Source organism: Equus caballus, chromosome 17, assembly GCF_041296265.1.
Source record: "Equus caballus isolate H_3958 breed thoroughbred chromosome 17, TB-T2T, whole genome shotgun sequence".
NCBI classification, from domain to species: Eukaryota; Metazoa; Chordata; class Mammalia; order Perissodactyla; family Equidae; genus Equus; species Equus caballus.
The window spans coordinates 56,379,123-56,406,380 of NC_091700.1; the positions used below are offsets into that span (position 1 = coordinate 56,379,123).

Sequence of the window (27,258 nt, forward strand, 5' to 3'; positions counted from 1 at the left end):
ACATTGTTGTCTTTCTCAATCAGTGCCTTGTTCACTTTCTAAAACTTACCACAGTTTGTAAATATTTTTGGTTTTGCTTCCTAGATTGATAGCTCTTTCCCCTACCATAATTTTTCTTTTTTCTTTTTCTTGAGGAAGATTAGCCCTCAGCTAACATCTGTGCCAGTCTCCCTCTATTTTGTATGTGGGTCACTGCTACAGCATGGCTTGATGAGTGGTGTAGGTCCGTGCCCAGGATCTGAACCCTCTAACCCAGGCTGCTGAAGCAGAGCACACCGAACTCAACCACTGTGCCATGGGATGGGGTGCCCGCCCCCCCTCCCCAATAATTTTAAGTTCCTTGAAGGCAGAATTATGTCTTCTAATTTTCCTCTGCAGCTCTGCTCCTCCCACAGTGTAGTGACTTTGTAATTATTTGTTGACTCTGTTAATTAGTTAATTCTGAAGGAGGCGCTTATATAGGAAAAAATAGGGTGGTTAGAGGACTGGAGATATTAGCAAGGTAATAAAAACAAGGATAAAAGAGTTATAGTGTGAGGGACATGGGTGGATATAAGGATCAAGTCAAAGGAAAAAATATTTGAAGTAAAGATTTCATAGGTAGATTAGTTTCAGTTGATAAGGTAAGGATGTGCCCATTAGAGTGTGTGTGTGTGTAGCTAAAAGGAGTGGTGGAGGTAAAGTTAACTGAAGATTTCAGGGAGCTAAAATTGAGACTAGGGAATGTGCTTAAGTCTTTTTAAAGGACACTATAGGCCTTCAGATCAGGAACTGGACCCCATTGTGTTCAGTGAATGAGGCATAAGCACAGTGTGAGGTGTTACCTGATGATAACAGCAAGGAGGGAGGGGTTCATGGTGGTATAACTAGATGGCATGGTCTTTTAAGGTTTTTATGTGAATGTGAGATAATGTTTGTCTAGGAGCAGCATCTCTACTGTCAAGATTTTATTCAAGGCTAGAAGGAGGGGAGGAGACAGCACTTGCTGTGTTTTTTTCTTTTTTTCTAGAAAAGCACAAGCCTTCACAGAAATACCAACAGACAAAGTCATTGGTTGGAATTATTTCACATGGCTACTCCCTGGCTAGCAGGGAGGCTTAGAAAAGAAGTACAGATGTTCTTCACTGTCCAGACTCTTACTCTTGCAACTCAGACCACTCACTTTCCAAAATACAGCAACTTTTTGATTTGGGTAGTGGAGGAGTACTTGGGTTCAGGCTGTTTCTCCCTCATGGTAGAGGCAAGAAAAGGTGAAGTAGTTGGAAATCAGTCTTGGTTTATAGAGCTAACAGTGTTTACCTTAGAGAAAGTGGCCACTTGTGTCTGATGCATCTGTGAAAGGTTGCTTAAGATGAGGATGGAAAAATATTTTTCTGTACTGGACAATTTGGGGTTGTTGGTGACCTTGGCGAGCAGAGGAAGTAAATTCAGATTGGAGTTCAAGTCCAATAATGTTTGAAAGGCTTGGTAAACAACTCAGGCTTTCCATTGAAATCCCACAAGGATCATGCCCTAGTATTAATTGCGAAACTAATACAAACAAACCATTACAAAGCCTAAAACCAACTCTTTATAGGATTAAGGATATCTGCTTGTACTCTGTCTGCCTGCCAAAAGAAAACGTAATCCTCTTTTTGGGAAAAATAACATTTTCAGAAACCTCTTCAATATTTCATCTGCAGTGTCTGGCATCCTGTAAAAAATTATGAGGCATGGTTAAAAATACAGAGAGAAAATATAAATGACCAGAAACAAATAAAGCAACAGAGAGTAATAACAGACCTACAGATATTCAAATATTAGATTTGGGAGACAAGTTCTTCCACAAATATTGAGTATTCAAAAAACCATAATTGAGTAGCTGCTAAGTGTCAAGTCTTTGGGATATATCAGATAGTTCTAGCTGTGCTGTTACCCAGCAGGTTCACATACCTGATAAGATTATTAATAAAGCTTTACTTTTAATTGTAATGGTTTCGAAAAATCAATAATACTGAATCCATTAATTGCCTCACCTGAATATATTCAAAATAACATCATACAGCTTCTGAAAGACAGTACTTAACAATTCCCAAAATGTTTTGAGCTTTTGGAGTATTCTTAGAATAATTGAATGATCTTCTAAGGAGATTACTTTGATTTTAATTGGGTGTATGCTTTCAATTTAGAGTGAGGGACTCTGGGCTCTGTATAGATTATACCGTTAAGCAAATAAGGTAAATAAGATATTCACCCTTTGAGAGAGATAGGATTAATTATCTTCTGAAATGGCCCTATTTAAGAGAGAGCTCTTAAATGTCTTGTCAAGAGTAGGCAACTTTCCAACTTTCTAGCCAGGGACCAGGGTAAAGATTTAAGAAAAGGCATTGACTATAGCTGTCACTAAGAAACTGTAATCTTAATTGCATTATAATGATGTTTTGGAGATAATTAATTAGTATAGTCTTTCATTTAAAAAAAAAAATCACACTATCTTGCCTTCTCTCAAGCTTTGTTTCCATTGAAGGATTTGAGAATTTAGGACAATTATTCTTCCTCTAGACTGCCATAACTAGTTCAGCTCTTTCTGCCCTCTCAACTGGAATACTGTAACAACCTCCAAACTGGTCTTATTGCCTTAAACCTTGTTCCTCTTAAATATGTCATCTTAACTGCCACGACCATGATCCTGGTCTTAGACCTTGTCATTCTTCCTAGTTAAAATCTTTCACCTGTACGATAAATACAGACTCTAGCATGTGTATAGAGCCTCTGTCATCTGACCCTTCCCTTCTTGTCCTGTCTAATTTCCTATTGGTTGATCCTTCTTCTCATTATGCCATTATTAATTTTAAACTGTTTGTAATTTCCTGTGCTCATCTTTATGTTTTATATGTCTCCGTAACTTTCCCTGGGGCACCCTCCTCAGTTCTTTACTTAGCTAAATCCTCATCATCCGTGAAGACTGTATCCATTGTTATCTGTCCCAGGAAACTTCCCAAACTCCTCAACCTTATTAAGTGCAGTATCAATACACTTTCATTACAGTATTTTCCGCATTATAGAGAAGTCATTTTTCAAACGGGTTGTCGTTATTGAACGCTAAGTTCCTAAAAAGGATGTCGACTTATTTGTTTCCCTAAAGTATATTAGGATTCATTGTTTGTTGAACTTATGTAAACTGACATAATTATCTCAGAAGCTTACAATTGAAGCATAGGTCCAGAAATACAACAATTCATAGAACGCAGAATTGTGAGGCTAAGAAATAAAGGAGGAAAGGAGAGATGTGACTGTGAATCAAGAATCCTGAGATAAAGAGAATTCCAGCATGGTATCTCTAAACTTGCTAGTATCCAGACCTGGGAAGGGAACCCCATGGATTAACTTAATAAACTTTGTAGTATGCAGTATACTAGTTAATCAGGAAAAACAGATTCTTTCCTGGACACCCAGGGTAACATATTTTAGAAGGATATGGAGAATAAGAATTTTTGTTGCAGGTAGCATTTTCTGCTTCTGGTAAGCCGATTAAGAGATAGTGTCAGAGTAGATAGTGCTATAGTAGAACATCCAACTTCCCTAGGTTGAAGAAAATATTCCTTAAAAGTAAACAGTTTTCCCGATGCTGCATAAACATCTTATACGTTTTTTTTTTTTACTACTTACTTAAGATATATTCCAGAAACCTTTCTTAGAATGTTAAAAAATAAAATTCAATGTCAAAAAAAAGTAGTTTTTCATTTCCAGTTCATCTTCTCTAAGCAACATCCACACCTATAAGTTGGGTTGACCTGTAGTGGAGGAATACTCCATCCAGTTGTCCTACTCCCAGTTACCTTAACAGATAAATTTTAAAATTGTGGTTGTTATATAAATAGTTCCGTGTGAGTTTGCTAATGTGCATTATTTGCAGAGCCAAGTAACACTGGGTAAACTGATAAAATAAAAGTGTCTGGTCTTGCAGTGTCTCAAATCCTATCCATCCTGGATATAAGTAACGTGCTTGCTCCTTGCCTGGCATCCCTGCTTCACCCCAGCTGCCTGTGGTGACTGCAGCGATGATTCTTCTTCCTTGACATTTATTTTTGTCGTATATTCCTATTTTTTAAATAAATTGCTCCATAGTTGTATATTCTGATTAGTTTGTCTTACAAACGTTAGTCAGACGGCTTTAATGGCTAACCACAAAACATAACGCTAGTTCTTTTTACAGCCATGAGCATGTGAATATTCTTCTCTGCTGGCTTTCTTAGTTGTGTCCCGAAATGTTACTACTGCTCAGTATGTGTCAGAACTTAAATAGATGAGACCTCTGTTTTTAGTCAATTTATGGTTATCCAAAGGTAAGTTTTCTTTCTTAAAAAGATCCTCTCAGAAATTATTTTCTTAAAAATATTGTATATTTTTGAAAGTTGCTAAGAGAGTAAATCTTAAAGTTCTCATTACAAGAAAAAGATTTTGGTTAACTGTTTGGTGATGGTCATAACTAAATTTATTGCGGTAATCATTTCACAATATATGCATACGTCAAATCGTTATGTTGTACACCTAAAACTAATGCAATGTTATATGTCACTTATATCTCAATAAAATAGTTAATTTTAAAAAAATGAACTTTCAAAAAAATATTGCACATTGTAACACCTTGAGTATTTACATTTCCATTAAATATTGCTCTTTGTAGACATTACTGATTGTCATATTTAAAACTCATTTTTGTCTCCTCAGTTTTACCGAGCAGAAGTTGAAGCTCTTCATTCTTCAGGTATGACAGCAGTTGTTAAATTCATTGATTATGGAAATTATGAAGAGGTGCTACTAAGCAACATCAGGCCCATTCAAACAGAGGCATGGGTACGTGATCCAAATTCTGTACAAAGGCATAAGCTGTTTTCAAGTAAATACATGGTTCTAAAAGATTAGTCATAGTTATACAAAATTGCAAGTGGAAAAATATTTTGAATTTGCTTAAAACTGGTTGCCCCTAGAGTAAGAATTTAATTTAATAATTACTGGACGACAATAAAAATGATTGCATTGGAATTACTTTTCTTGTATAATGCTTTGTTATATTATGCTTTGGAAATGGGTACCCGTATTTACATGTTTGCCAAAAATTTGTATGTGTAAGATGGGTTTTTATGCATATTTTGCTTTTTTCCCAGTTTTTTACTTTAAATTTATCTAAATAATGTCCAGCAGTTGTCAAATTTAAATCCCTGTTGGATACATCCATATTCTTTATTATTTTAGTTACATGTAAAATTAACAAAAACACTTTAAATTGTATATGAATCCACACTGCATTTACTACACATATATATATGTACAGATTAATTATAAATATCTGTTTAATAATTATTTGATTAATTTTATTGCCAAATGTTATGTCAAGGCTGTGTGGTAATTTTGATGATGTAATTTAGAACGTATTGGCCTCATGGAGTCCATTTTATATAGGACTTAAGTGACTTTATATAGATAGATTCCCAACTACATTTAGGCAAAAATAGGAGGACAAAGTATATTAGGATTAGTTTTATAAAGTTTTTAAAATTTTTGTTCTCCAATTTGTGAGTAGCTGTTAATAAACTTATCATTAGAAGCCTAATTTGTTGCTATTTCCCTAAAATATCAAAATATACTAGAAAATTATATCATCCAGACAGTAGCCTTCATCATTGAAGCGTACATTGTTTTCTCATGAGCTGTTTTTAGTTTAGTTTAGTTTTGGTCTTACATTTTTGTCACATCCTCAGTATCATACCCTCTGCCCCCTCCCCTCCAAAAATGATAAATAAAACAAAAAACCTAGTACCTGTAATCATATTTGGGGCCATGGATCTTTATTCTTTGCCTTTTTATTCTAGGAAAACTATTTTCTAGATAATTTATCTTTTCATATTTTACAGTATAATGTTACTCATGACTCATGTTTAGTTAGGAGATCCTTTCCCTCACTCTCATTCTCTAAAGTTTAGTTGCTTTTTCCCTAAAAGACTGAAATACCATCAATATCTAATTTAAGTCTTTCTTTTCTTGGAGAAACTTGACATAACCATATTTTTGCCCTTCTGGTTCTCATATGATGACTATTTTTATTCTCTTTTTTCCATTAATACTCACATCTTAATCTAGTTTTGATGGTAAAAGTAATTACTTATTGGGTCTATATTTCTAGAAATTGAGTCTTGGTTTGCTGTTTATTGTGTGTTCCCAAATATTTTTAGCCATTACAGTCAAGATTCAAAATAGAATGTTTATGTTATTTGGGTTTTTAAAAAATTTTTTTAGAAGGTTTAATAAGAGATTAAGTTTATTCTTTTCTCTCTTTCTGAAAAGATTTTGTTTTCTTACTTTGTTTCTTCTCTACTTCCTTTTTCCATTCTAGGGTGGCCATACTGATGAGCTTGTTTGTCATTCCTTACTGTAGCTCTTCCATTTAGAGATGTTTGGTATTGAAGTGATAATTTTCTTTCTAAAGTCAGTGACTTTTTGTTTTTCCTCCTTAATAGTCCTCATTGCTTTATAACTGATTTTAGGTCTGTGTAAACTTAGCTGGACTATAAATTTATCAGATGTCACAGGCCATGTAGTGATTCTGTTCTGAGCCACAGCAATACTTTCATATTCTTTCTACCCATTTATGAATACTCATCTATGCTTTATTGTGCTATTTTTTACCTATTTACATTTTCTGTAGTCAACTTAAAAATCTTTTATAAGATGCTTGAAATATTTTGCAGGAAGAAGCAGGATAGAATCACTAAATATTTTGGAAATTCTAGCATTTCTTTTCTCCTACTTACAAATAATCAAATGATTGTTGATGTTTTATTATTTTGCATAATTTAATATAACAAATATTTTTGGATCATGAACATCATTATTGAGGCTAAGATGGTCCTTTCTTCTTTATCTATATGAAGAATTGACTTGTAGAAGCATCTCCTTCTTGACATATATAGAAGCCATCAGGTTAACTTTTCTTCACCCATCTCCATTTTTTAAAAATACATGTGTGCATATATACATAAAAAGCCCGTGAAGAAAAACAGTCTGAGTAGCTGTTAGTACATTTAATGTAGAGTTAGAGTTCTCTTAGCCTATGACAATATTAATGTTGGGGTCTATGAGCACTTTTTCATTTTGTACCTGCGAAATTATAACAGGTTTTAAGTTAATCAAAACCAAAACGTTCAGTATACCAATAAGAAGGTAACTAATTGACAAGTCAGACTTTTAAAAGGCTACAAAGGTGCAGCAATGTTGTTAGAAGCCTTAGCATAATTATTCACTCACACTGTGGATTGTCTAATCTTTAATTCTTTTTATTCTTGCACTATATAGGTACATTGCTATTTTTAGTTGTGAAATGATATTGTATCTTTTACTAAGGTTTATGTTTATTATTGGCACAAGATTTTGGAAAACCTCTTGTTTTCCTAAATGTAGCAATGATCATTCGTTGAAGATTTTTTAAATAGTTTTCAGGAAAAACAACCCAAAAAGTCTGCATATAAACCAAAAGCCTTTATAGAAATCAGTTGCCTGTATTTTCTCTTAAAGGTGTAAGAACAAATCATAAATGAAAAGCGTGAAATATTAAGAGAGTCAATGACCAAGTTAATAGTGTGCCTTGTATGGAAAATTAAAATAAAAATCAAGTTAATAGTTAACTCTAAGCATTAATATTATCTCACGAAGTTTAGGAATTATTTGCCTTAAATCTGTCAGACCAAGTATCTGTTTTCCCTTTTTATCTGGATATACCTTTTTACTTCCAGAACATGCTCACTTAGTGATGATATTTTAGATGGCAAAAATATATGTTCCAAAATGATTAACTAAAGTTTTGGTAAGTCATCCTTGACTTTGTTTGTTCTAGCTAGATTTCCCCTGGTTCTTTTAGTATCATAAAATATTCTTTCTTAATTTTAGTGTCTTTATTATAGTGAACTCTCTAATTATCACAAATTATGTTAGGTTCACAGCTCATTCTTAACTAAATAAATGTTCTAGGTTGTTTTTCAGTGTTCTTTGAACATTGTAGGATTTTCCTTATTTTAGCAAAGTAAATGAAGCATTCTAGAGTCTCATATTATTTGTAAAATTATAGATAGAGAAAACCATAATATTATTTTATATTTCTGACCACTGTACGAGAAAACGTTAAGGTCAAAGAAAACCTGTGGTTTGTATTCCCTGCAGGCCCTTTCCAAATTGCTTCCTTTTAACTCTAAAACTAATACCAGGAAATCTGTAAAAAGACGCTACAGGCAATTTGGAATTACTGTAAAATACACTGGAACTGCTGCTTGGACAAATCTTTTGTGTTTTGAACGTACTACTTTGTAAACTTTCTTCTTCAAAGTTCATAGGATTTATTTCTTTGTATCAGGAAATCATGCTTGTTCCACTGTTGTTCCAACTAGAAAAAATATGATTGTATAGATAATGGTTAGTTCTAGGACCTTAACATACACATCATCTTGAGCAGGAATTCTGGAAAGTGACGGATAGATTGTTATTGTCTTTTAGATGATCATCCTACCTTAAGTGTTTTTCTGTAGAGTATTCATTTATTCAACACATAGCCATTACACGTCTATTAGGTCCAGGCGCTGTTCTAGGTGAGGGGTATACACTAGTGCATAAAACACAAAAATGCCTGCCAACTGCAGAAAGTTAGAAGAAAGTTGTAGTTCCAGTAATGTGAAACAAACTTAAATATTTCATGAGAGTCTTTATTCTTAACTCTTGAAGCTTTAAAACAAAATACAAGTGGAGAAAATCTTGCTTAGTGAAGTTTTCATTTAAATAATGTTATTTTATTCGACCTTACTTTAAAGATAAAATTTATATGGAAGAAGAAAGTATGACTTAATGAATTTTATCTATTTAAAAAGCTTTTATCTATTTATTTTACCTATTTAAAGAGTAACATTTGTTTTTAGGAGGGTTGGGTTTTTTAAAATAATTATATATTTCTCAGTTTTAGCATACTTTAAAAAAGAATTATCAATCTCAAGTTTTAATTCTGAAGTAACTTTGCACACAATTTATTTTATAATGACATCTGGGTAGCACATTTGGAAATTACCTTTTCAAATTCAAATAACATTCATAAAAAGCCATAAACTCTTCTACCATTAATAAAAATATTAAAAAGAAACATATAGCAAAAAAAGAAAAAACTGTAACCTATTTAATGAGGGAAGAGATTGAGAGTGGTAATATATAAATTAATGAGTTAAAATGAATTCTAAATGTATTAGAACAAGATCATGTTAGCGATTTTAATGACATAGTGATAAAATTAGGCTGTATCTAGTTTGTGTTTGATATCACAAGATCATAATAGATATTAAAAAGAGGACAATTGTTATAGAAACCATTAACTTCAAAGGAAAATTAGAATTATGTAACAGTGAGGTTCTGCCAATTAGTATCCAGTAAAAAGTGCAAGCATCTATTTGATCACAGTCCAGAAGGTTTTTCATTCTTGCTGATAAATTCTTAAATAAATTAGTGGGTATAATTTGCCATACTTAAATTTCTGCACTAAAAGCATAATTTGATTAAGGTCACTGAAGTACATTTTCTTCCACCATGCATATTTTGGAAAACTTTCCTTTCAAAGATTGTCATATGGGCAGTGCTTATTTTCTTTTGCTGCATAAACATAGAGTAAATCAGATGAAACTGTACAGCTAGTTTAGCCCCATTTAAGAATATAATTTCAAATCACAGTGATAGAATTTGGGGGATTCCGTGCAATATCTTTTTTTTTTCCATGCAACATCTTTAAATTTTGTTTGAATAAAACTTGGTTGTATTTGATATGCTTTATTTATTTCTTCATCTATTACCCAGCCTTTCACAATTCCCACAGGAGGTTGTGGATTATACAAAAAGACTTTTACTGGAGATAGGAAAGCTGTTGATATAGAGGGAGAGATGATTCATTCATAATGCATGTCATATGCATAGATATGTCAACTTAAATAATGTTGATGTCTACCCCCGAAGTCCAAATTCAGTTTGTGATAGCTAAACCTAACAGATTACTATGAAAACCTTGGGATCTAGTTTTGACTTGGCTACGTTATTCAATAGAGACATTTTATTTCACGGATTTAAATTAATACTAATAAAGTAATATGCTATTTTAAGAACTCTTTCAAAAGTATTGTTTGAATTTCGATATCTGATAATTTAGTATATTGTAATCTATTCAAAGGGCTGTATATAAAAATAAAGGTTTTTGGGTAATCTGAGTTTTCCTTTATTGAACAATGAAAGTACAGATTATATTATCATTTCATGTTCCTTTTTTCTGAAGGTGAAATAATTCCTAAAGTGAAATAACATGGCAGGATATTACCTGAGATGCACTTTCTTTTTAAAGTTATTTCAACGATACTACTCTGATTTGTTTCTAACCTTAATTACAGTTCATAAAACAATTTAAACCTTAAATTATTTAAATATTGATATTAAATATCAAGTTAGTGTAACTTTTTGAAAAATCCACAGCATTTTTTTTGTGTGTACGTGAATAATATCAGTAGATATTAAGAATATTCTATCTTCTAAGTCTCCCCTTTATTATTGCAACCTTAAGTATGGGCTCCTGAATTATGATGTTGGTTAATTAAGAAGTAAATTTATGATGCTTTAGATTTATGCTGAGTATTATATAATTTTGGTTTTTCCTTCAAAGTAGTCTTAGGGAGGCATCATGGTGAGATCTGCAGCTGAAGGGGGCTGGGATTGTCAGCTGAACTTATTTTTTCCTTGACATTTTTGATTCAGTAGACCCAGGGTTTGTTCTCTTCTAAGTGTAAATTGTGTTTTTTTCATTTACTTTGTTTATTGGGACTTTTAAAACTGTAATTTCAAACTGCACTGAATTTTGCCATTCCTTTGCATATATATGCAAAAGACTCGCTAATATACTCATTGCATAGGAAATAAAGTAGTAAAATAAATTAATCTGAGAAATGCTTTTGTTTTGTTTTATTTCTTTGTTCCCAAAGTTGCTAATCTTATATTGGGTATCTGCCTTGACTAGACACTCATTCGGTATGTTTTAAAGATTTTTATAAATCTTCTTGAATTAAAAAAAAAATAGACACAATTTTGTTTTAGTTTCTAGTGAATTTCTAAACCTCTTCCATCTGCACCTAAAAAAAGCAGAAAAGTAATGTTGCTCATTGCACCATAGACTTGATTCCCTTTCACGATGAGCTCCCGCAGTGTCTCTCTCCTCCTCTGAAGTCAGTGGTTGTGAACTTTGATGGTGTTGGGCAAAAAGGGGACTTAGGATGCATATCTGATGGCATACATAGTGAGTCATCGGTTGTCTGTTCTCTTTAATCTTACGTGGTCATCTCTATGTCTCTACTTGATACTATTTTTCTATATTCTTCCTTTTGTCATTTTATTTATCATCTCTCTCTGTCTTCACTCTATTTCCTAAACATCATTTTATCATTTTGGTTTCTTTTTTTAACTTTATGTTCTTTTTACCTTTAGTAGGTAGATATCTCTTGGTGTATGTGGACTACCTCCCTACTGATTCTAATTTCCTAAACTTTACTGAACCTTTGCTATTTATTGTAAAACCATGTGCAATAGGCTTCACTGTCACAACTCTAGGAAAAGAGTGGAGTTGATTTCTTGGGAGAAATACTCTGGTGTTATAGAGCTTCCAGTTCCATTAAACTTGGGAACTACTGGCAAGAGTTTTACACCTTGGCTTGAAATAACTCCCTTAGCTGCCTGTCATTGGCTGAGAGCTCCATTCAGAAGGGAAAGGAAGTACTGCAACAGTGAGTACATTTTATTTGCCTTAAAAAAAAAAAGCATATAGTTTGAATAAATGAAGAGGCTCTAGTTAAGCAGCTTAGATCATTATAATAATACAAAAGTCATTATTTTTCTGTACATACCTTTTCATGCCTGGTCTGTCTAGCTCAGGGTTTTCTAAAGTGTATTATGAGAACATTAATTCTGCTTCATAGTTAAATAAATTTGGAAAATGCTAGGTTAAAAAAATTAAGTACACTTTTTGATTAAAGGACTTCTTTGAGTCCTTAACAAGTTAGTATGTATTTTAAATCTCAGAGAGAGAGATGTAATGCATTTTGCTTCACAAACTTATTTGCTCATGGAACTCTTTTTTTTTTATTTTTCTGTATAGAACCTGTTCTAGAAAGTCTACAGCAAGTACTTTGGAAAATGTCTTAGCTATCTTCTTTCTAGTTTTCCAAGTTCCCATCTTTAAAATAGGGTAAAGATTTATGTTTAGAATACATTGTTTTAGATGTTCCAGACTTATTAATAATATAATATTGTATTTTTATGTTATAAATAAAGGCTAAATATATAAAAGCCCATTTCTCCTGAAACATGTTCCAAGATTCTTTACCTTTCTGTGAATAGAGGACAAAATATATTCCTGAAATGTTATGTCCCTTCTAAGTACTCATCCCATTAGTAATACTGTTTTATTACATAAAAATAAAATTAAGAGATCTTATTTTACATGTAATTATACACAACTCACTGGTCTTTTAATTTTATTTCAACTTAACTCTAATTCTTGAAACTTTTATGTATTAACTTTTAGAAATTGTCATTTGTGAAGACTCCCATTATAGCTTTTATAATATTGCTGTCCTTTTCTGTAATTCTCACCTGATAACCCACATTATATTTATATATTCCAGCAGTAAGGGCGTTTTCATCATTTGTGGCTTTGTATTTGTTCTTCTTGAATAATCTAGTGTAAGGCAAAATCTGAAATCCCTTTTTTTGTTAAACCGGCATTGGCTACTAAATCAAAAGAAAGTGTGAAAGCAAGTTAATTCCCCTGGGAATGTGGGTATTCTTAAATGAAGAAGAGGATTCCTAAAAGACTAAAAATTGTTTGGTTTCAACATTGGTATTGTTCTTTTACTAATAGGCTAGTGTGTTTTGAAGCCTTTGAATAGTGTTGTTTTGATTTGTTAAAAGCTTGTTAAAAGCTTCCTAAAAAAACTAACAAACTCTTATGCTTAATTGCTCTTAATCTCCTATTCTTATTTTCCTGGTAACAGTTGTTAAGTCAGATCAATTAATAATCTTGTATCTAATTCCAGAGTTTACTTGAGAGATTTGGAGGGGAAAAAATTCTTGTTTTAAAAAACGTGCCTTGTTCCAGGCACTTATAATTATAAACAAGGGCAAAACTTATGGTTGGATAATAGCTAATGAAAGTGCAAAGAAATTCTATAAATAAGCAGTAGATATGTACTATAAGTACTTTCTCTTTTAAAGCTTCACGGGATCAGAATTCTAAGTGAGCACATGTACTGGCTTGGTAGTTGAAACAGTGAAGGGAGGTCAGTAATTATTTGAATGATTGATGTTGTCCTGGTGGTCACCTTTATTACTGAATAGTCCTTCTTCAGACATCAAGCTCAAGTATGAGAGCTTAATATGATAATTTTTCAACAAATATTCTTTGAGTGCTTTTTGTGACAAAGCTCCTTTGAAAAATAGATTGGCCTATATACTCAAGGGATTAACATGATATAAAAGAAGTAGAAGATATATTTCCTTCCTACAAGAAGCTACGTAATAGATATTAGTAAGGCCTTCATCAAATTGGGATGGTTCTAGTCAGGGAACTATTGTTGGCATGGTTCTTGGTTACAGTTTTGTTATGCATATTAAGTGAAGAGATAGTGTGAAGGAGGTAAGTGGGGAAGGCCAACATTGACTTTTCAAAGTTAGTGTTAACTTTAACAAACTTTATTAGCATTTTTATCATGCCAGAAGTGTTTCATTTTTTCCCAGATCACATGATTAGGAAATTAGGGTCAGTGCGCTCGGCCATGCTTAACAAAGAGCTTATTTTGCAAAGTAAGATATTAGAAGTCAGTTTAATTCTGTTTCTCTATGGTTCAAATTCTAAAATCTATGGACTTATGTTTTTTTTTAATGTTGGTAACCATTTTGAGTGCTATTTATTGAATGATTTAGGAGAATATCATAAGCATTTTATCTTGAAAAGACTTAAGTTAAAATAATGTGGAGGAAAGTACACTAATGTATTTTTTTCCTCATAATATAAATCTTATTATTACAAGGAATTCCTGAAATTTTTTTTTTTTTTTTTTTTTTTTTTGCTGGGGAAGATTAGCCCTGAACTAACATCTGTGCCAGTCTTCCTCTATTTTGTGTATGGGTCACCACCACAGCATGGCTGACGAGTGGTGTGGATTTACACCCGGGATCTGAACCCACAAACCCGGGCCACCAAAGCAAAGCGTGCAAAACCTAGCCACTACACCACAGGGCTGGCCCCAGGAATTCCTGAATTTGGCCATCAGTACCCAAAAGAATGTTAGACTTAATTAGATTTTTAAAATATGGAATTGAAATCTTAAAGCAAAAGGAAAACGGAGATGTATCAAAAACTTGAGAGAATTAGTACTTGAAATTTGTTATCTGTTCTCAGTAAACCTTTTTGTGTCTTCTTCCTTCTTGTTCCTCTTTTCTTTTCCTCTTTGTCCTTATCCAGGCTCCTCCTCCTTGTCCTCTTCCTCTTTTATTTTGTTTTATATTTTGTCTGAGTGTTTGCCTTTTTATTCATCTTAAAGATTTCAAGTCGCTTTTAACTATTAGGTTGGATATGTTCCATCCCAGGCAGGACTGATGCTCAAATGAAATCTGGTTAAATAGAGCATCTCTTAAAGTTCAGAAGGTCTCTGAAAGCTTTGGGCACAAGTAAGTTGATATTCCTGGTTGATCTGATGCCCCGATTAGTGTTAATGCTCACTCACCACTTGGCTCTCCTGATAGTAGTTCTCATAAATGGCAAGACTGTTAGATTAGAGACTGAGGTGTATTGTAGCTGATTACAAAAAGATCTAGAAATGATAAAAAGTTGGTCATATGCCCAGTCCATTTAAATTATGTCCTCATATTCTTAGGAAATGAGCAAAGAAAACTTTCTCATTGAATGTGTTTAAAACTTATTAGAAATGTAAATGGTCAAGATGAGAAATTAAAATATGTAATTCCCTAAGAGGAATTAAGGAGCTATTCAAGAAACTAGAGACTGGGAGCTCTAAATTTTGTTATGTAAAATTAATTATAAAAGGCTACATTAAAAACATTTTAGATGTAATTTAGAAATGAATATAAGATTTACATCTCAAGATGATGTGCATATTTTCCTATTAATTTGTTGAAAATACTTAAAATTGGCTATGAAAAGACTGAGTATTCTATCCATTCTAATGATTATAATTACTGTAATGAAAATAATACTAAAGGAAGATAAAATAGGAAAAAAATGGCCATAGGGTAGGTTAAAGGTAGATTTAGTGTCTTGGTTCTTAGGCATTTTTCAAAATAATTTTTATAATGGTGTAATTGAAAAGCTTTACTGAAACTAAATTGCTAAACATAATTTTTTAAACAAACTGCTTTAAGTAATTTCGATTATAAAAACAAATTTTACTTTCTGAAATAAGAATTACTATGCTTTGAGGTTCCAATAAATTTCACATAAATGGCAAAATACAGCCAGAAATACTTCTGACACTGTTCACTGCTTATTGCGATTCTTGGGCCCAAGGCTGAGAAACATTTTCAGATTCTGTGTGCTTTATCCTGAAAGAATTTGATGAAAAGGAGTCACTGAGAGAGTTTAATGTCTGCTCTGCTTGGCCTTTGAAAGAAGGGGAGAGGGCAAGGCTGGTCTTGGGCAAATTACTTCCACCTCCCTTTTTGCCCCTGCTTCAGCTCCAGGGGAGCTGGAAATACACAGGAGGATTCAGAAGACCTGGGTCGAGTCCGGGCTCTGCCACTTACTACCTATGTGACTTTGGGTAAGTTACTTAATATCTCTGGGTCTCAGTTTCAGTACAGGGTTGTGCTGAGGAATAAGTAATATGATCAATGGAAATGTGCTTTGTAAACTCCCAAGGTCTATAGAAACATAAATTTTTATTATCATGAGTTTGACCTCCTTCTTCCCTATTCTTCTGTAGTCTAGTTTCCCCAGCTTTGCATTTTTAAAGCAACTCGAAATGTCTTAACTCATTTTTCTTTTCCCTATGTGCTCTCCATATTGGAACTCTTATTCCTATCCTTTGCATGCTTCAGAGTTAAGTATTCTAAGAATATAAAACCAGGTTGGTTGAGTTAATCTTCACTACACAGTGTGGATTACTTGTTACCCTTTCTTACCCTTCACACTCTCAACTTTCTTCTTTAATCTTCAGAATTACATGCTTAGAAACATCAAAGAATCTCTAATTTATGGAAATTTGGACAGTGTTGAGGAGAAAGATTTTTGGCAGAGGGAAGTCCCTTAAATCCTGTTACTCAGATCACTCCTCCAATAGTTAGTAAGGTTGACCAGGAAAATGGGAATATGATTGTGCCTCTAATCCTTTCTTTTTCTCTGTGGGAAAGGAGATAGAAATAGTTCCAAATTAAGAGTTCTTCAGAAGTCTACCTCAAAACTTAGATCTTTACCTTTGAAGAGTAATCATGGAGAGAAAAGACAAGGGATTTAGTGGCCATTTCTTTGGTCAGCTCTTTGAGTTATATCTGACTTAGCCTCATCTTTGCTTCTCAACAAAGTTCGTTCTAGCCCCCCCTCCCCAAACTAAGTTTATAAATGCCCTTTATCTTTACTGGGTGCTCAGTTTATAGAGGCTATGTGGAGCTAAAGAAGAAAGAGAACTTGCTTCTGGATCACATCTGGTTTTAGATCAAGGGATCTTTACGAGGGCATAAGAAGAGCTTAGAGTTCTTCTTGGTCTAACCCTTCCCCATAATCTAAGAATGCTTGATCTGGCTATGTGTAAATAATAGTAATAATAGCCACTTACATGAACTGCTTGCCATTAATGCCTAATTACCATGGAGCACAATAACAGTTACTCATGTCATGATTAGATTAACTTTCTTAAAGATTTCGTTTTTTGATTTTATTTTTATAACCTTGAACCATTGACTTATGCTCAGTATGGTTTCTTGCTGAAGTAGCAGTGTCATCTTTCATAACTAAAAATTAGAGAGAAATGTTGAACTCTAGTGATAATCAAGTGCAAATTGAAACAATTAAGTATGGTGTTAAATTTATTAATTAATAGGAAAAAATTAAATGATACTACTCATGCCAGCAAGGATGCAGTGATATGAATAGTAATCTTCTACATTGCTGATGGCAGTGTAAATTGGTGTGGTCCTTCTGATTTTTTCCAAGCCCTAAAAGTGTTCATACCATTTAAATCAATAATCCCACAGTTATTAATCTCTCCTAGGGAAGGAGCAAGGGAAATAAGCTAATTGCTGAGAGGTGATCATTGCAGCATGATAATAGTAAAAAACTAGAAGTTAGATGCCCAACAATAAGAGAATGGTAAAATAACATCCTTCTGCTGGATGAAGTATTATACAGCTGTGATAAAAGATCATTATGGAAGCTATAATATCATGGGAAATATTTATGATAAGTGAATAAAAGCAATTTATAGATTTGAATGGGAATACACTAAATGTAGTGGTTGTTTTAATGTAGTAGAATTATGCATAGTTCCTCTACATGTATGTATACGTATATTTTTTCACTTTTATAAACCTGTAATTTTGTATTACATGTTTTATTTGAAAAAGTAAAAGCAAGCAAAATAAAATTAGCAAGAAGAAACTTGATCATGATTAGGGAATTTTAGTCTTAAAAAAATTCCTAAAATTTGCAAAAAGGATCTAGAAATACGGGAGTTATAAAAAGTAAGATAAACAAAAACATCACTTCTTAATTTCTTATTTTGCCCTTTTGCGTTCAGTGAGGTTAACAGCAACATGATTACAGTTTTTCGTGGTAAAATGCCATGATGCTTAAACTTGTTCCTGTCTATAGTTAGTAAATGAAAGACTCCTACAACTAAACCAATAGACTTCCTTATATGATGTCTTACCACCTATTTTGACTCTATCTGTATAACCTACTTCCCAGGTCCTTGCAAAGTTTTCTCTTAATTACACACACACCTTCAGAATTCAGTCTCTCCTGAGTGCTTTCAAATGCAGAGTAAAATACATTTCTCCTATGAACTATTTATTTAATCTGTACTTATCTGCTATTCATAATTTCAGGAATATGTTATTATGTAGTTATGTTATTTTGACTCTTCGTCCTTGTTTTAGTATTTGATACATTATTAAAATAAGTGTAAAGTAAAATTTTTATATTTGAGGTTTTTCTATTAAATTATAATTTCAAGTATGTATTAATCTATTTCAAAAAGCCTTTTTTGAGCACTTATTATGTGGCTTTATCTCTCTACCCAGAACAGCACTTGGCACAACTCATTTCCTTAGAATGATTATGTGCTAGACAATGGGAATGCATAGATGAGCAGTCTCCACCTTCAAGGAGTCACTGACTAGCAGAGGAGCCCAGAAAGTAAACCTACTTGTGTTCGTCACGAACGGAGCACAGATGGAGAGTACCTAACTCAGTCAGGAACAGAGTCATAAAAGAGGCGAGACCTTCCTTGACTATCCTGGTATAAAACAGCAAGGCTTTATCACATAAACTCTATCCGCTTTGTCCTGCTTTAGTTCTGCAAATCCTGCTCCTCTCTCCAGCCCCTAAGTGAAATCAGTGTGAGAACAGGGACTTTGTCTCAGTTAATACTTCAGCATTCAGAACAGTACCTGAAACATAAGGGATCTCTCAAAAAATGTTTGTTAAATATGAGTGAAGTTTAATGTGAGTCTTGAAAGTCTTGAAGGGCAGTTGGGACGTAGCTTGGGAAGGAAAGTGAGAGAACAGAGAAGGTAGGAGATGTCTAGGAGGGCATGGTAGGTTGAGGTATTTTGGCAGCAGTGTAGGTTGGGTGTAGCAAATGTCAGTAGAAGAGGCCGCAAAGACAGGTGAGGTCAAAGGATGAAGAGTCAGGTGGGTTACGGTAAGGAGTTTGAATTTTATCCCTCAGAATAGGGATCAATGAAGGATTTTAGGGGAGTGTCATGGAAATGGGTTTCAGTGAAAGCAAAGAGTATGGAGACCAGTTGTTGCAATATTTAAGGCAAGTGTTGAGGACTTTGGAGTCATCAGAGTCTGGGCAAAAGTAAAGAGTGTGGGTGAGATTGCCTAGAGAAAGTGTGTATAAAGAGAAAAGACAAGGAGTGGGGTCAGACTTCTGGAGAATTTCACAGTTGAGGGGTGAGAAGGGGCATTGAGAAGGTATAGCCAGGGAGGACAAGGGGTTGGGCAGCGAGGGAGGGGTGCTGAACCCGCAGTATAAAATGCTAGAAAGGTCAAGGAAGACAGAAATTGAAAAGTGCCTGTTGGGTTGGGCGATCAGCCCGTGACTGATAACTGTAGAATGCACTTCCAATGGAATGGTGGATATGCAAAGTAACTTGTGGCTTCTGCAGAGTGAGTGAGAAATAAGGAAATAAAGATAAAGAGGATTGGAAGATGAGAATAAAGAGTAAAGGAGCTCAGGATAAAAACCCAAGCATGTTTACATCAGTGGCACAGTGAAGCAAAGAGAGAAGGAGAGGTTGTAAAAATAGGAGCAAGGATTAAAAAAAAAACAGGCCATGGTGAGAACATGGGGTATAATATGACTTTGGGTATGTTGAGAACACTGGAAAGAGGAAAGGAAAGAAGTAAATATAGGTGTGGATGGGGTAAGTTGTTGGGTTTCACGGAAGGAAGCTGAATAATTCTTCACTAATGAACTCTTCTCTGTGAAGTAAAAGCAGGTCATCTGTTGAAAGGAATGAGGTCAAGAACAGGAGAGGAGAAGAGAGAACTGCCCAGGAGAATGGGAGAGGGAGCTGACCAAGAATGTGTTTCTTTTCACAGCAAAAGTTTTCAACACTTGGCAAAAATCGTGCACAAAGCATTCTGTGACAGTTCATCCACAGTGCCTAGTCTTTCAGTAGATGCACGAAAAGTTTATTAAGTGGATATACAAGTGAAAAGACCTTTTCATGCTTATTAAGAGAAGCTGACAGTTAGCCACTCAGCCAATTTTCAGTAGAGGTTTTCATTAGGAACCTGATATTTGAAAGTCTACATAGTCATAATGACAATGTTATTGCCCTAGGACCTCAGCGAAATTCAGTACTGGAAAATGCCCTGTGAAGATGGTTTAGGCTCTTACCAGTATCAAATATAATCCTAGAAATAGTAAAAAGGTTTCAGGCCTTCTTGAGCTTATCTTCTTGCCAGGTAGTGATACATTAGGTAGATAAAAAAGTTAATTAGATACTCGAGCATTCTAAGCCACATTGTGTGTGTCTGTGTGTATGTGTGCATGTGAGTGTAAGCATGTGAGAAAGAGTGTTTAAAAAGTTTTGATAGTTACTAAATTGTTCATTTAGAGTGGCTTATCTCGGTAAAGAGAGAAGAAAATAAGGCAGAAAATTTAAAAACTGCTGTTAAATCTTATGAAACTTAACTTATCTATTGACTTATCTATTAGTGACCTAGTCATAGAGATTTTCCTAACATGGACACAGTTTTAAATGAGGAAAAGTTTTTTAAATGCTCATCATAATTTTTGCATGACAATTATAAAGAGTTATCCACCACTAGCTATGGAATTATAAAACAAAATCCAAATGAGAAACCAGGTAATCCTGTTAGGAACATATGCTCTTCACAGTTGTAGAGTAACTGCCATGGAATAGTCTTGTTCTGACATTGAAGGAGGCACTTGATCCCTTTCTAACTGCTACCATACCAATATTGATAAATTCTAAAAAGAACCTAAAAAACCGAGTCTTTCACTAAGACCAGAGAGAGCTTAGAAAAATAGTCTGTCTCAAAGTGTATGCCATTGAATGTGATAACACTCATCAAACAGAGAAACCAAATGCTATGAGGTTTACAGATTATGAAATTGATGCACATCCCTTATTGAAAATGTATTGTAGGTGTAAGTTCTTAGGGAAATTTAGGACCTTGCCAATTAAGTATACAAAACATAATTATTAGAATACTAATAATTCATCTAAGCCTCTGAGGATCATGTCTTGGAATATGTAATAGTTAATGTGAAGAATCTGGTCTGAAAATGTTTGTATTGGTGAATTTTACTGCTTTATTATACTTTCTTCCTCAGTAGTCATGTTCTCAGGGGAGTTAATGCTCTATGTCTGTAGATACCAAGGTGGGGGAATACTGACTTGGAGGAATTTTATAAAGATGACTCCTGTATTTGGTAAGCTGGTAGGATTTGTCTCAGTAAAGAAGATTGCCTCTGGATTCCTTTCTTCAATGGAAGAAAAATGAACACGTTGCTAATTGACCAGATTCTCAGCCTCTCTTTTGTATTACATTGGTTATTACACCAGTAATTGTAAAATCACTTTGTAAATCAAAGTGCTACATAAAGGCTCATTTAGCATTGTGTGTTAAGTTCTCAACCTCTATAACTCACTGGGGTAATATAGGCAAAGTGCTTGACTCAAACCAATAAGAGAAAAACTGTTTATGTTGTATGTGGCATTATAAAGAATAGAAGTTTACATTTGTGAAATATAATAATAGCTCACTTTATTGAACACTTAACTTTGTATCAGACATTAAGCTCTTTACTTAACATTAATTCACTTAAAGTATAGTAGCTACTTATTGGTAGTGTAGCCATTTCAGGGCAGTTCGTTCTCTCGATTGGGTCATTCAGAGTACATGGTGCTTAGAGTGGATAATTTGTGTTTTACAGTAAGAACTATAGCACCTAAATGATATCATATCTACTTTTGTATTAATTTCATGACGTATTTAAAATGTAAATGAGATGGGAAGCACTTGATTTTGATCTATTTATATAAACCTTGTAAGATTTTACTGTGATCAATCTAATTCTCCTTCGGCTTCTGCATCCAGTGGGATGTGTGGAAAAAGCATGGACTTTAGAGTCCAACATAACCTGGGCAAGACGTATAATCTTTTTTTTAAACTCAGAGTTTTTTTCTCCTCTAAAACATAGCAATAAAAATCTGCAATCTCTGGCGGCCGGCTCCATGGCCAAGTGGTTAAGTTCGCACGCTCCGCTGTGGCGGCCCAGGGTTTGGATCCTGGGCGCAGACATGGCACTGCTCGTCAGGCCACGTTGAGGCGGCGTCCCACATCCCACAACTAGAGGGACCTGCAGCTAAGATATACAACTATGTACGGGGGGTGGAGGGGGGGTTGGGGAGATAAAGCAGAAAAAGAAAGATTGGCAACAGTTGTTAGCTCAGGTGCCAATCTTAAAAAAAAAAATCTGCAATCTCATAGGGTTGTTGTAAGGGACATAGTAGCTGCTCAATAGACATTTTGTTCAGTTATTGAAGGATTGAAATGCTCAGCACACAAGTTCTCAGTTACTGTTGGTTCCATTTCTTTAGTTTTCCTTCAAGGCTTTGGAAGGAACAGCCTCCCTCATTGTTCACTTCCTCAAAGTGATGTTTGTTGACCCTGGATTGCAGCGGCAGCCACTGTTTGGAAATTCCAAATCAGGAGTTGGGTATCCATCCCAAATTATCCCTCTTGGAAGGAAACCCAAACTGCCGCTTTGCACCATCTTTTTCTTCAAATTAATTCTTTTTCCTTTTATATTTCCTGTTAAAATTTTCTTTTCTAGGGGCCGGCTTCCTGGCCAAGTGGTTAAGTTCGCGTGCTCCACTGCGGCGGCCCAGGGTTCAGATCCTGGGCGCGGACATGGCACCGCTCATCAGGCCACATTGAGGCGGCGTCCCACATCTCACAACTGGAATGACGTGCAACTAAGATATACAGCTGTGTACAGCCGGGTCGGGGGGGGGGGGCGGCGGGGGGGGCGGGGGTTGGGGAGATAAAGCAGAGAAAAAAAAAAGATTGGCAACCGTTGTTAGCCCAGGTGCCAATCTTTGGGGAAAAAAAAAAAGAGAGATTGGCAACCGTTGTTAGCCCAGGTGCCAATCTTAAAAAAAAAAAAGTTTCTTTTCTATTTGAATGTTGCTAGTATAATGAACTTCTATATTAGGATTCTTAAAATGTAGCCCTAATATAAAAATCCACAAATCTTTTAAAAATTTTTTTTTAAACTTTTTTTTGTGAGTTTTTCTCACAAAATGAAAGAACTGTGTCCCTTTAAACTAGTAGTATTGCCTGCAAGGTTACAAAAATTTCCATCATTTTCTTTGTGAAAAACCATTTTCCTTCACACTTTTGAAATCCTATGGTTTGTATGGCCTTCATAAATTGGTGACTCCTGTCCCAGCTCTGACACAAAGCTTTTCAGCCAGTCCTGCTGTCAGTGTACCTGCTGCTTGACATTGACAGGGTTCTTGTCAAAACCAGGGTTTTGCATAAATTAGTGTTTAACCCTGGACAGGCTTTTCCTTCTCATTTCAGTTCAGCTTTTAAAAGACTGTCATGCCCTTATTCAAGGATAATGAAAGTGAAATTTGGTTATGTATCATACATTTTACGCTCTGAAGGAGTTTATAAATTGTCGAGTACCATAAATTTTCCTAGTCTTACTGATTTCTCGTTAAGCTTTAATTAGTAATTCTCAGTTTTACAAATTCCTATGCAATATAAGCATCATCACTGATAGCCCACTATCCCTTCCTTCTAATCCAGGGGTCTGTAGGCCTTACTTTTTATTTTAATCAGCAGCTTGCATTGTGGGTAGGGGGTGGGGGAGGAGGAAAGGGAGAAGAGGGGGGAGGAATTTCTTTTTTCTTCGAGATTGGCACCTGAGCTAACAACTATTGCCAATCTTTTTTTTTTTTTCTGCTTTATCTCCCCAATGCCGCCCTGCCCCCCCCCCCCCATACATAGTTGTATATCTTAGTTGCAGGTCCTTCTTGTTGTGGCATGTGGGATGCCGCCTCAACGTGGCCTGACAAACAGTGCCATGTCCACGCCCAGCATCTGAACCGGCGACACCCTGGGCTGCTGCAGTGGAGCACGCAAACTTAACCACTCGGCCATGGGGCCCGCCCCAGGAAGGAATTTTAAGTTGCATAAAGAAGTACACTTTAGTCTTATGGATAGATTTAGAATTTTTAAAAGTTGATTATTTTACCTTAATACTTTTCAAAAATATGCATATTAAGTATTTGAGAAACTCAAGAAGATCTTTTGACTCTAATACAGAGACCTCATGCCTTCCTAACTTATTCTTGCTGTCGTCATTGCAGCCATGGCTGAATGGAGGAGAAATTGCTTCATTCTTGAACAAGAAGAACATAACACATATTTAGTAGGGATAAACATTTATTATTTTCTTCCTTTGTGTAAGATGATGAGCAAATTAATCTCCAAAGAATATATTATCAGTTCTCCCAGCCCCTATTGAACATCTCAAATATTTCAAGTATGGAATTAGAGGTGACTAAAATATGGTTCCTGAATTTCAGTAACCCTAGAAATAGTATTATTACAGCAAAATATAATATGTTCACTTGTCTTAATTAAATCAGGTGATATATATACTGTCAAATTTTCCTTTACCTAAGTTGATGGAAATAAGTTTATGTCCCTTATTATTCTTGGAGAAATCTTTGTGATGCCTTTTTCTTTCTTCAACCTGTCAGAAATGATTGAGAAGATTTCCTAAGTTGGAAAGAGAATGATTTTTTTTTAAAAAGCTAATTCTTCACATACTGAACATTCTGAAATCTCACCATGAGGTAAAAGATCCATAAATTTAAGCATACTAAGAGTAATTTATGGTTAGATAACAGCAAGATATGTTATTTCTCTATCTTACTGAGGTAAATAAAGTGAGATAAATGGTTGAGAATGTGAAGATTGGAGTTCCTTCTGTTCAAAGCCTAGTTATAATCGGAACACTTATATACCAGCCACCATTTAAAACTCAATGTGCATTAACTGATTTGATATCTACAGGAACCCTATGAAATAATTATTAGTATTCCCATTTTACACACAAGGAAAACTACAGATGTACGTTCAGAGTCATTATGTAACTTACCTAAAATTGTTGAGCTCATGAGTTGCAGAGCTGATATTCAGGTTTCAAACTCGCTGATGCCAAAGCGCATGATCCCACACTTTACCTGTAAATGGAGATAGATGATACTAGCCTACCTGAGGATTTTTGTGGGGAGTTGATGAAATAATGTATATAAAAATGTTCAGCGTAGCAGTAAGCTTGTTCTCAATATGTGATTTACTGTTTTGATAAACTGTCTTTAAACCATTTGATTCGTTCAATGTTAGTTTGCATGAAAGTAGAGAATTTTAAATAGAGAAATGAAGATTTTGTGGGCAGAGGTATTAGCTAACATTTTCTCAAAGGGCTAGAAAGTATTTTACATGGGGTAGAAAAATCTAACCTTTTTCTTTAATCTACTATTCCATTGCTAAGAGTTTAATCTTACACTGAGACCCCTTTTCATCTTCTAAATTTCACTGGACTCTAGTTTTATAATTAAACTACATTTTAGTCACCCATCTAGGCATTAGCCTTTTAGATGGTAGTCCTCTAATTTCCACTCTGCAAAATAAAAAGACTAACAAATCAAAATAATTTGTCAGAAAAACTAATTTGATATTATGTACTTATTCAGACTATACCAATGATAATACTGTGCCAAAATAATACCTTTTGTTAGTGCATGGACTTCAACTATGGTTAAATTTAAAACTTTATTTTTGGTTGGGAAAATAATTATTTTCAAATACAGAATGAAATAGCCCTGGAGTAGGTTGTCGGGATTTTGTGTGATGACAAGCACAATATGAGCAAGGAGTGATTGAGCAGCTGCTAAAAGCTTTAAAGCAAAGTTGGATTATATAGACTTCTGTAGAGCGTGTTCATCGTGGAGAATATTAGTATTATGTTCCCAGCACACCATACTTGGAATATTATTCTGAAAACTAGCTTATATAGAGTAGTAAATATTGAAATGTATAAAGGAAAAGATGATCAAGATGATGGGAGATTCTGGAAATAGTGTATTTGACAAATGATTCCAGGAACTGAGTCTTTTGATTCTAGAAAATAGAAGAATAAGGAAAAGTATAATACTTGTTTTAAAATAATTTAAAATATTTCATATGACAAAGGAAGCAGGGTTGACTTGAAAATGTAGGTAGGAGTTCCAGAAATGCAGATTTGCAGTTTCTGGTGAAGGATACAGAGCAGTGGAGTTGGCTGCCCAAGGAAGCCTGAGCCACTTTCACCAGTTCGTGGAAGGAGACAGAACCCCCATCTGTGTGATGTGGTGGGTGAATTTTGCATTGCGGGGACGATCAGATCATTGACCTGTAGGGTACCTCACATTTCTAAAACTATGGCTTTATTAACTAGGCTGATAATTGATAAGGGTTTTTTAACATTTGTTATCTTTATGTTTCACTAAAGAGAAATAATTTTTTAGTTCATTATGCAGACATTGTTAGTGTGGGTTGTTGGGCATGAATGGGAATTAAATGTGAAAATGATGTTTGTTACCTTTGGCTTCTATTTGCTTTAAGATTTAAATTTTTAATTCTTTTCCTATCAGTCTTACGTTCCTCAGCTTTCAGTAAGAGGATGAAAACATCAGCAAATTATTTAAGCTCTGTATTGTTAGGTATTGCAGTTTTTTTCTTATGGTTATATAAAGCATGTCAAGTCATGTCTCTCCTCCCCTCTCTAACCCTCAGTACCTTTTTATGGCAAAGATCTGGCCTGTATTGTATCAATCTGACGTGGAGGTTTTTTCCTAATTCTTTTTCTTATATCTGTATTACAGGTCACTGTACCCTGTCTGTCTGTCTCAGGTAGTCAGTTACATAAAATGCATTGGGCTGACTGTTTAACAGTCAAAAGCAGTCTGGCATTATGATTTAGTAATTATTACTTTCAGAGAAAGAATTAGTTAACCCATCTTAAATTGTGCTTGTTAGCCTATCAATTTAAAATGTAAAAATGATATAAATTATGAGACAGTGAAATGATTAAAAATTTGTGATTAGTGGGGCTGGCCCCGTGGCCGAGTGGTTAAGTTCGCGCGCTCCGCTGCGGGCGGCCCAGTGTTTCGTTAGTTCGAATCCTGGGCGCGGACATGGCACTGCTCATCAGACCACGCTGAGGCAGCGTCCCACATGCCACAACTAGAAGAACCCACAACGAAGAATACACAACTATGTACCGGGGGGCTTTGGGGAGAAAAAGGAAAAAATAAAATCTTTAAAAAAAAAAAAAAAAAATTTGTGATTAGTGCTTGTATGTCTTAATCATAAAATATTGT

General features: G+C 34.6%; 1 protein-coding gene across 10 annotated transcripts in view; it reads left to right on the forward strand.

Annotated features, from left to right (window-relative positions):
* Window positions 1–27,258, forward strand: part of TDRD3 (tudor domain containing 3) — a 172,451-nt gene that overhangs the window by 130,648 nt on the left and 14,545 nt on the right. For 5 of the 10 annotated variants that reach the window (XM_023621674.2, XM_070240332.1, XM_070240331.1 and 2 more), the window contains 2 exons: window positions 4,711–4,836; window positions 15,787–15,872. In XM_023621674.2, the coding sequence (XP_023477442.1) occupies window positions 4,711–4,836; window positions 15,787–15,872 (212 nt within the window). Of the gene's footprint in view, window positions 1–4,710; window positions 4,837–6,373; window positions 10,990–15,786; window positions 15,873–18,348; window positions 19,582–27,258 lie in introns of those variants that run through there. The other 5 variants (XM_023621675.2, XM_070240333.1, XM_070240334.1 and 2 more) reach the window with 3 other exon arrangements.